The sequence below is a fragment of the Haematobia irritans genome, chromosome 3 (assembly GCF_050003625.1).
Source record: "Haematobia irritans isolate KBUSLIRL chromosome 3, ASM5000362v1, whole genome shotgun sequence".
Lineage (NCBI taxonomy): Eukaryota > Metazoa > Arthropoda > Insecta > Diptera > Muscidae > Haematobia > Haematobia irritans.
Genome location: NC_134399.1, coordinates 42,532,526 through 42,543,584, shown reverse-complemented (window position 1 = coordinate 42,543,584; position 11,059 = coordinate 42,532,526). Strand labels below are relative to the sequence as shown.

General features: G+C 37.2%; 2 protein-coding genes across 2 annotated transcripts; both read left to right on the top strand.

Moving 5' to 3' along the window:
- Positions 1-4,021: 4,021 nt before the first annotated feature.
- Positions 4,022-10,959, top strand: LOC142230115 (uncharacterized). Its single transcript, XM_075300750.1, has 2 exons — positions 4,022-4,098; positions 10,209-10,959. Exon 2 carries the CDS (start codon positions 10,225-10,227, stop codon positions 10,633-10,635), a length of 411 nt encoding a protein of 136 aa, XP_075156865.1. The 5' UTR covers positions 4,022-4,098; positions 10,209-10,224; the 3' UTR covers positions 10,636-10,959.
- LOC142230867 (uncharacterized) lies at positions 4,856-10,045 on the top strand. The gene has a single exon (XM_075301489.1). It carries the CDS (start codon positions 4,856-4,858, stop codon positions 10,043-10,045), a length of 5,190 nt encoding a protein of 1,729 aa, XP_075157604.1.
- Positions 10,960-11,059: the final 100 nt, after the last annotated feature.

Sequence of the window (11,059 nt, the reverse complement as noted above, 5' to 3'; positions counted from 1 at the left end):
TAACATTAGCCAATTTATTATTCTGGAATCTGAAATTGTGTGGTTCTTATTACGAAGAGATTTTTTTTTTTGGTGTACCACCAGAGAAGTTCTTACATATTTTGAGTATTAGAATTAGCCACATTTCCTGGGGGGTCTTAATACACAAAATCATGATCTAACATACACATGCACACTTCTTAAACGGAAATGAAGAAAATAACCGAAATGCGAAGGAGATTGAACGCAACGGAACTAAGCCAAACGAATTTAGCTATGGAAGAAAGAAAGCAACATCAAGCTTTCACACAACGTGGATATGTATGTAGATACTAGAGTAAATGGTCCAGTTAAGTATTTTTCTTCCACAGAACAAACAAAAGCGAATTATTCCAGAGCCAAGTACAAGAAAAAAATAAAAATAAAACAAAAAGACGTAGACCAACGTGGAACCGCATCATATGAACGCAGCAACATTTTACATTCAGCTCACAAGATACAGCGCACATCCAAGATGCATCGTAGACATCCAGAAGCAAGGAGATGAAGCCGAAATGGCCACAAGATTCTGAATTGCATGCAAAGGCACCAGCAAAGAGGACTTTGTTATGCTAGAGCAAAAATACAAAGACGAATAGATCCACTCCACTATTCAGCATAAAGACAGAGAATATATGACCAACATTATGGAAGAACCAAAGTACCAATGCAGCCACCACAAGAAATCGACTACGACCACAAGAAGAAAGTTTGGACGGAAGATGGTCAAGACACTTGAGCAAGGGGCACTTATACATTCACGCACAAACATACGCGCCTTGAAAGCCAATGGGAACAAAGTTTTTCTCTGTTGGATCTTCGTTGAAATATTAAATTTCCTAAAATGTGCTAAAGTTTTCGTCTCTTAAATATCTTTCTCAAGTGCTGTTTATTAAAACATTTGCATGCATCCATCACAGAGATGGATCAGGAGCTTGCTTTGTTACATGGGAAAAATGGTTGAGAGTGCAACCAGGTGAAAAGAACATTTTGATTGTTTGGTTAGGTATAGTGGCAGCCCGCTGTTTCAAGCTCACTTAGACAATCCAGCCCATTGAGTTACCACAGTGATGAACTTCTGTCTTACCACTTAGCACTCAGTGCTTCCAATGATTCCAATGACAAGGGACCTCATTCTTAAAGCTGGGTTTCACATTGCGGGGAAACCCCTTAGTGAAACGTGTATTTCACCACGAGCGCTCCCCACAGTGTTGTTAACCGTTCCCAAAACGAAATTCGCAATTTCTTTACGCTGTTTTTGAAACTGGGCTAAAATCACTAACGTGATCACATTGAACCTTACTACCATAGCCGTGGAGTCGGTGTTTTAAAAATGTTGCTCGTTTCCGCCTCCGGCAAAACCAAATCTAACAACACTTCCTACTTTTGTAAATAAACAAATATTTGCACATATTTGGTTTCATTGAGTTCTTCAGTCGGCCAATGACTGTAATTGCGCTGCAAGTTCCAATGATGGTGATTATTCTATGTTTTCTAAAAGTTTAGACTGCAAGGTGGACTAAATCGCTCCATTTTAATGCCCACCACCGTAAAATTTTATTTGTAAAACATCGAAATATTGCTCCAAGACCCCATGAAGTAAATATATTCTGGGTCGTGGTGAAATTCTGTGTCGATCTAAGCATGTCAGTCCGTCCGTCTGTTGAAATCACGCTAACTTCCGAACGAAACAAGCTATCGACTTGAAACTTGGCACAAGTAGTAGTTATTGATGTAGGTCGGACGGTATTGCAAATGGGCCATATCGGACAACATTTACGTATAGCCCCCATATAAACCGACGCTCAGATTTGGTTTGCGGAGCCTCTTGGAGGTGCAAAATTCATCCGATCCGGTTGAAATTTGGTACATGATGTAAGTATGTGCTCTCTAACAACCATGCAAAAATTGGTTCATATCGGTCCATAATTATATATAGCCCCCATATAAACCGATCCCCCTATTTGATTTGCGGAACCTCTAACAAAAGCAAATTTCATCCGATCCGGCTGAAATTTCGTACATGGTGTTAGTATATGGTCTCTAACAACCATGCGAAACTTGGTCCATAGCGGTCTTAATTATATGTAACCCCCATTTAAACCGCTCCCCAGATTTGACCTCCGGAGCTCTTGGAGGAGCAAAATTCATCCGATCCGGTTGAAATTAGATATGTGGTGAAATTTGGTACATTGCGCTAGTATATGGCCGCTAACAACCATGCCAAAATTGGTCCATATCGGTCTTTAGAAAATTTTGCCAAAATTTTATTACCATAGAAAATTTTGTCAAAGTTTTATTACTATAGAAAATTTTGTCAAAATGTTATTTCTATACAAAGATTTTATTTTTATAGAAAATTTTGTCAAAATTTTATTTCTTTAGAAATTTTTTTTTATTGCTATAGAAAATTTTGTCAAAATTTTATTTCTATAGAAAATTTTGTCAAGCTGAGTTATATACGTATTTAATCGGTCTTTTTTTGTTTAATATATACCCCGTATGGACTATCTTACAATTGAGAAGGCGGTGTTGAGAAGTTTTAAGATACCTTGCCTTCGTCAAGTGTTACCGTAACCCAAGTAATTCGATTGTGGATGACAGTCTTTAGTACCAGTTTCTATGCAATCCATGGTGGAGGGTACATAAGATTCGGCCTGGCCGAACTTACGGCCGTATATACTTGTTTTTATTTCAATTTTATTTTAAAACGATTTAGTTAAATCCGTCTATAGTTCACGCTCACATATTAACCGATCTTTAGATTTAGTTTTTGAGCGCTTATATTAGGTTAGACTAGTCTAGTTTTGCCAAATTGTTTAACATAGTTTCTCCTTTTATTTTATTTTTATATATTTGTCTAAAATGAATTCAAATCTAACAGCTGAAATTAACTATTATTAGTACGTTATTATCAATTTATTACTTTTAAAAACAACCATGAATTCTTTAAAACAAATTTGTATTCATATATCTTTCTCTTTTTATACCTTAAAACCGAGGTAAAGAACTGCCTAATGAATAGAAATCAGTCTTCTTTACCATCGTAACCATCAACGATTGCAGATCATAAGCGGAAATAAAATGTAAGATTGACTCCAAAAAAAAACTCTGACTCCAATTCTCTTTTTTTCCCACAAACGATTCTCTTGTTTGTATCCAGCGAATAGGTAAAATAATATTCCTAAATAAAAGGTAAATCAAAAGGAGCTTTTCTCTAGAAGTCCTTTAAAGTTGCATGTCCCGCAACTTAATTTGATAATTTAATTATTTATGGAAATTGATTTCTAATGGTAGTTAAATCATTAAACATGGTCCTTCGTGCGTCTTTGGACAGCTACCTGTAGTATTCTAAAATAATCATCACTGGACATTATTAGCGAACGTCTCTGTTTCTTAAGCTTACACTCCCAGTTTGGCTTAATTGACGTATCAGTCTTTCTCCCACTTCCATTAAACCGCGTGGTCTTCAAAAAATAAATACGAAAAATCGGTATTTTGGATACGAAAGACGTAAAATTTTGTGAAAAGAAACGAAAAGGCTCCAATAAATTGTGCTAATTATAAAGAATTCGTAATTAGTTATATATTTGGGAAATTCTGATTAAAATCGATCAATAAAGACTTTCGCGGGTGCATAGTCCCAAATTACGCGAGTTTTCAGAAAAAATTATATTTTCCTAATTGTATATTTTTGGAAAACGAATCATTGAAAATTTTATGAAATATAAGGTTTAACTGTACATTTGAAAGAATTATTCATTTCGGGCTGAGAAACCCCAATGAAAAGGCTTCGTGTATAACGGTTTTTACATTCTACCTTTCTTGAAAAAAAAAATATGTGTTAGCATGACGATTGCGGCTTTTCTTTAAGTACAAGTGAAACCAAAATAAAACAAAAGAAATACGAAATTCCACGTGTTTACATAAAATTCCATTTCATATGAAATAATCCAAAATGAAAGAAAGTGAACATAAGGAATAGATAAATATAACATATAAAAATTGGATAACTTCATCTTCCAGCGGAATAACTAATCAATATTGAACCATCTATTTCCCAATATAAAATCGAAACCTGTAAGTTCATAAAATTTGATTTTATCATATTCATTTCTCATTCCATGAACTTTTAATAAATATTATCTTTTCGATAACGAAATATCGAATGGTATTAAGTCACACGATATTCATCAACTCTTTTTAAGTCTTGAAACATTTATCTCAACATCTCTTTATTTACGATATATATAAATATGAAAAAGAGTCTCTCCTTATTCTCTTAAATATAGATGACAGTTTCACCCATTCTCTTGTGATCACTCCCTTTGCAATTAAAGATATAAAAAGTGTAGAGTATATTCTGTATGTGTGTTTGTACGGCCAGGCGCTCTTTCAAATTATAAGAAGAAAACAAAATTCTCACAATAGGTCTGTTTTCGCAGATTTAAGCACAGTGAATAAAAAAAGAAAGCAAACACACAAAAAGTTTTGAATATACATTTCTGGAATTTTTGTCAAAAAGAATTATCCTTTCCATTGGTATTAGAAGGGTAAATCAATTCATAAAGATCGTTTGAAATATCAATAAGAAATTGGTCAAGTGCGGAAATTTAATTGTTACCAATTCCTGATTTTGGATTGCGTATGAAAACTGAATAAATTAATATAGTGATAAAATATTTTCCTTCTGAAAGTGATCTTTTTGCGGTTGAAAATTAAGCATTTTTAAAGCAGAAAAGAGTATTTAATTTTACATTTTCTGTAATATCGACAAATCTCGGTCGAAATATATCCGATACAGTCCACTCTTTACTAATAGTATATTCATTTTACCATGGAAGATTTCATTTTTGATTCGGATGACCTTGTCACGTTTTGTGCTGATTTTGAAAAGAGTGGTGTTCTGACGGACACCCTCTTGGAAGTCACTCTTCAGGATCTTCACGATCGTTGGAGCACAGTACAAAAATCATACCGGAGATTGTGTACAACCGATCTCGCAAACCTCAAGAATGAGGACACCGAGAAAAGACGGTTGTTAGAGTCTGCGAGGGAAAAATATGCAAATTGTACAAAGCAGTTTCATAAGTGCAAATCTGAGATACTTGACGCTCAGAAAGCTTTAATAGCACCCACAAATTTCAGTTCGAATCACAATTTCGAAGAATCCCACGCACAAGATAAATCATTCTCTTGTATCAAAGTTCCCCCGTGCGATACGGAGATATTTTACGGAGGCTATGAGGAGTGGCCCGCATTCAGGGACATGTTTACCGCCGTGTATGGTGAACATCCCAAGTTGTCCGCGGTTCAAAAATTGTACCACCTTCGCCTTAAAGTTAAAGGTCAGGCCGCCACCATAGTAAAGAAATACAAACTATGTGGGGAAAATTTTTCATTAGCCTGGGAGGCTCTCAAATCCCGGTATGAAAATAAACGCATACTGGTTGACAATCAGTTAAAAATACTCCTCAATCTCGAGCCTGTTCTCACGGAAAGCAGCGAATCAATCCAAGAGATACAAATTACCATTAATGACTGCCTAGCCGCTCTCAAGGCTCAAGGTATTCCGACTAACGATTGGGATCCAATCTTAGTTTATGTTTGCTCAACAAAACTACCTCATGACACACTAGCTCTATGGGAACAATCCCTAAAGTCTCATAGAGAGTTACCAAAATGGTCCGAAATGGACACATTTCTCACCAATCGATATGAGGTTGTGGAACGATTGAATTGCATTCAAGGTGGTAAATCTAACGCCAAAAGAAAGAATTTGGAAACTCACACTTTTACTACAGAGGGAAACCAACAATTTCCCTGCAAATTTTGTAAAATGAATCATGCTTTAAAACATTGCCCTCAATTTAAAGCCCTTGAGCCTAGAGCTCGAAATGAATTTGCATTTTCAAACAAAATTTGCTTAAACTGCCTCTCATATACTCATCTCCGAAAAGAGTGTAAAAGCAAATTCGTTTGCGCTCAGTGTAAGAAGGATCATCATACACTTTTGCATTATACAGTTGCCAATCCCACAACTGTCAGCAATACCACTATTGCTCCTCCACAACCAGAAGAAATTCCCGCATGTGTCACACAAACTCAAATTGCATCCCACTTCATTGCAGACCCATCAGCTTCTTCCGAAAACACATTGCTCCCAACAGCTATTGTGAAAATTTCCCATTTGGGGGAAACATTTTCAGCCCGTGCTTTTATTGATCAGGGATCGGAAAAAACTTTTGTGTCCCGAAGGCTACAACAGAAGCTTCGGTTACCCACTGAGTCCAAGAACTTCCAAATTCGTGGAATGGGCGGAAGTATAATTGGTAACTCGAATTCTGTCTGTACGATGAAATTGTACTCCGAAACCCACAATCGAACAATAGAAGTAAATGCTATTGTTGTTCCCAAAATCACACGGCTTTTACCCAATTTCTCGTTTCCTTCGTCACAACTTTCGTTTGACGGCATTAAAGATATAGACTTAGCAGATCCATTATTCTATAAACCAGGCCAAGTCGATCTTTTGATTGGAAGCAACGCAATACCGAAAATTATGTTGTGTGGAGTGAAAACAGTTTGCAATTCACTCATAGCTCAAGCAACAATATTTGGGTGGATAATAAGTGGCCCCGTTAAAACACAAACAGTATCCTCGTTTTCATTACAGGCTTCTGAAACGACAGAAGACCCCATATCAACCCAATTAAGACTTTTTTGGGAGCAAGAAGAGGTCCCATCTCGTCCTTCTATAACTAAAGAAGACGAATATTGCGAATCATTATACGAAAGGACAACAACCCGCGATTTAGATGGGCGATATGTGGTTAAATTACCGTTCAAGCCTGAGTTTCCACATGAACTTTCGCTCGGCTCTTCTAGATCGCAGGCGTTCGTGCAATATATTAGAATGGAACAATCTCTCCGATCCAAACCTGCCATGGAAGAGACATATCAGAATGTTTTGTCGGAATATCTCTCACTAGGCCATATGAAACCCACAGATTCTCGTGAAATATATTCACGAGGTAAATATATGTCTTTTTACCTACCCCACCACGCGGTAATCAGACCTGAAAGTCGAAGCACAAAAGTTCGCATAGTTTTTAATGCGTCAAAAAAATCTGGATCTGGAAATTCTTTAAATGACGTTCTCTACGTCGGTCCCACTCTTCAATCGGATATGATGACTCTCATATTGAATTGGCGTCTTTATAAATACGTATTTAGTGGTGACATCGAAAAGATGTACCGCCAAATACGAGTCCATGAAGAAGATACTCCTTTTCAAAGAATCCTTTTCCGGCCTACTCCTGTTTGCCCCGTGAAGGATTATGCCCTAACGACGGTTACTTTTGGAGTAAGCAGCGCTCCATATTTAGCAATAAGGACACTTATCCAACTTGCTCGAGACTCAATGAGTGAGTTTCCCCAAGCTGCTTCTATTCTCATGAAAGAAACATATGTTGATGACATATTGTCCGGCGGACATGATTTGAGCTCCACTCGAGCTTCTCTTTTTCAATTGATAGCTCTATTAAAAACTGCTAGTTTTCCTCTAAAGAAGATAACTTCAAATTCGCCAGATATTTTGGCCTCGATCCCAACAGAAAATCTTCTTGATTCGAATTTTTTGAAATTCCAGGAAACAAGCTCCACAAAAACGCTCGGCATTCAATGGAATGCCTTATCCGACAGCTTTTCTTATAAAATAACGCCTCCTGCTATTGTGTCCCCTATCACAAAGAGAAAAATTCTGTCAGATGCATCCAAGCTATTCGACCCCGCTGGATGGATATCCCCAATCATAATTCAGTCAAAAATGTTACTTCAGCAACTTTGGCTGGAAGGCACGAAATGGGATGAATGTGTGAAACCCAACACATTGAGTAAGTGGAATTCATTTGTCGAAAGTCTCTCTCTCATACCCCAAATAGAAATTCCACGTTGGGTAAACTTTGCCCCCGAATATATAACACAAGTGCACGGTTTTAGCGACGCCTCCGAAAAGGCATATTGCGCAGTAGTGTACTTACGGACACAAAACGGTGTCAATATAAGTTCGAATCTATTAGTGTCCAAAACCAAAGTAGCTCCAATAGATCCAATTAGCCTTCCTCGATTGGAATTATGTGGAGCCGTTCTTTTATCAAAACTCATCAGCAAGATATTATCTGACCTACCCATTAAAAACCATGAGGTGTTTTTATGGTGTGATTCCACAATTGTGCTTAGTTGGCTAGAAAAGCCTCCCTGCACATGGAAGACCTATGTCGCCAACAGGACTGCTCAAATTATACAGAATGTTGGTAACTGTTCGTGGCGTCATGTAAGATCTGCAGAAAATCCTGCCGATCTAGGCTCTCGGGGTTGTCATCCAAATGATTTAATCGGGAATTCATTATGGTGGCACGGTCCTGCATGGCTTGTTAACAATCCCGAAACGTGGCCAAAGGGCCAGACAGATTTTGAAAACCCCCCCGAGGCTAGAAAAATAGAAGTATTTCATAGTTTTGTCGAAAACGATGATTTATTGGAAAGATTCTCGGGCTGGGAGAAGGCTATAAGGGTCACAGCTTATATATTTCGCTTTTATAAGCGTATCTCAAACAAAAGTCAACCCACAACGCCACTTAATAACAAAACTGTTACACATGCGGAGTTTCAAGATGCTCGAAATCGCTTAATTGTGCTAACTCAGAAAAGTTTCTTTTATAAGGAATATTCTTCCTTAGTATCATCCCGAAAAGTTCACAAAAAGAGTCCTCTTTACCCATTAAACCCCTTTATTGATGAAAGCGGTATTATTCGAATTAATGGTCGAATTTCCAATTCTGAATTACCATTTAAACAGCGTTTCCCAATCATTCTTCCGGTGCAGTCGAAATTTTGCAAATTGTTTATAGATTTTACGCACAAGCTTTTGATGCATGCCGAACAAAGTTTAATGCTCAGAACTATTCGCGAAGAATTTTACATATCTCGACTCAGATCAGCGGTTAAGAAACACATTCGTAGTTGCAAAGTATGCGTTATCTATAAACACAAGGTGCAATCGCAAATAATGGCAGCACTGCCAGAAAATAGAAGTAGGTTCTCGCTACCATTTACTGTGACGGGATTAGATTTTGCTGGCCCATTTCCTATAAAAACTTCCATTTTGCGTCAAGCTCCTTACCACAAAAGTTATGCATGTATTTTCATATGCTTCAGCACAAAAGCAATTCACCTTGAGGTATGCTCTGATTTATCGACAGCCTCCTTCCAAGCAGCATTCACCCGATTTGTTGCTCGTAGAGGTTTGCCTCAAAAAGTATACTCCGACAATGGCACCAACTTTGTAGGGGCAGAACGTTCCATTAAGGATGAATTTAAGCGATTCATACAAGCAGTGGCTTGTGATATAGCAGAGAAATACACCTCCCATGGTTTTCAATGGTTTTTCATACCACCCAACGCCCCGCATATGGGGGGACTCTGGGAGGCCGGGGTTAAATCATTTAAAATACACTTTAAAAAAGTAACTCAAAATAGAAAGTGTACCTTTGAGGAATTTTCAACCCTTTTGGCCCGCATAGAGTCCATCCTCAATTCTCGTCCGTTGACTCCTATGACAGATGATCCGCATGAAATTCTCGCCTTAACGCCAGGTCACTTTCTTCGTGGTGCGCCAATGGTTGCTATGCCAGAAACGGATAATACCTCAATACCATTGCACGATCGATGGGAAAAATTAAAAACCCTCCAATACGAATTTGCACGACGATGGAAACGGGATTATCTGCTAGATTTGCAACAAAGATACAAATGGCAAAAACCCCAAGCCAATGTACAAATTGGCCAAATAGTTGTTCTAAAAGATGAACTTTTACCACCATGCGAGTGGAGATTAGGGAGAATTACCCACATCCACCCAGGATCAGACGGATTTGTTAGAACAGTCGAATTACGTACCCAAAACGGAGTTTTAACAAGACCAATCTCAAAGCTATGCATTCTCCCTACAGAGACATCGAAGTGATCTCCACCAAATCGAAAAACTCTCGATATTACTATAATTCATAAGTATACCTATCGTACATATCGTTATAACAACTCCAAATTGTTATAATCACCATAAACTCAAATTATTCTCACTTGCATATTTCAGTTATTAATTAAATTTTATATTCCAAAATTCACAGGGCACCTAAAAATGAAATGATTCGTCAATGCAAGATATGCGGAAAGCTACATCCACTTCGCTTTTGCAAACGATTTTTGGCCAAGGATGTTGAAGAACGTCGAAAATTAGCCCGCCGACTCAACTATTGTTTTAACTGCCTTGCACGTTCGCACTCTACTAATAAATGCACGTCCAGTACCAATTGTAAACGATGTGGTAAATATCACCATACAATACTTCACATAAACATCAATCAGAATGAGAAACGACGACCAAAAATGAAATATGGCAATAAGCAAGGACGAGTCACCAATAATCCACCAAAAACAGTCAAGACACAAACTTTAGATAATTCCAATAGATGTAAGAATCGATCAGTAACCAATCCAAAGCAAATCTTAGACATCGCTTTGTGGACTTTGGAACAATTAAGTCAAGCCCTTTAGTTTTTTTTTTGGTCTAAATAGACCAAGGGGGGCAGTATGTTTAACATAGTTTCTCCTTTTATTTTATTTTTATATATTTGTCTAAAATGAATTCAAATCTAACAGCTGAAATTAACTATTATTAGTACGTTATTATCAATTTATTACTTTTAAAAACAACCATGAATTCTTTAAAACAAATTTGTATTCATATATCTTTCTCTTTTTATACCTTAAAACCGAGGTAAAGAACTGCCTAATGAATAGAAATCAGTCTTCTTTACCATCGTAACCATCAACGATTGCAGATCATAAGCGGAAATAAAATGTAAGATTGACTCCAAAAAAAAACTCTGACTCCAATTCTCTTTTTTTCCCACAAACGATTCTCTTGTTTGTATCCAGCGAATAGGTAAAATAATATTCCTAAATAAAAGGTAAATCA

Excerpts from the sequence above, each read along its gene's own strand:
- LOC142230867 (XM_075301489.1), top strand. The coding sequence starts at position 4,856 with ATGGAAGATTTCATTTTTGATTCGGATGACCTTGTCACGTTTTGTGCT.
- LOC142230115 (XM_075300750.1), top strand. The coding sequence starts at position 10,225 with ATGATTCGTCAATGCAAGATATGCGGAAAGCTACATCCACTTCGCTTT.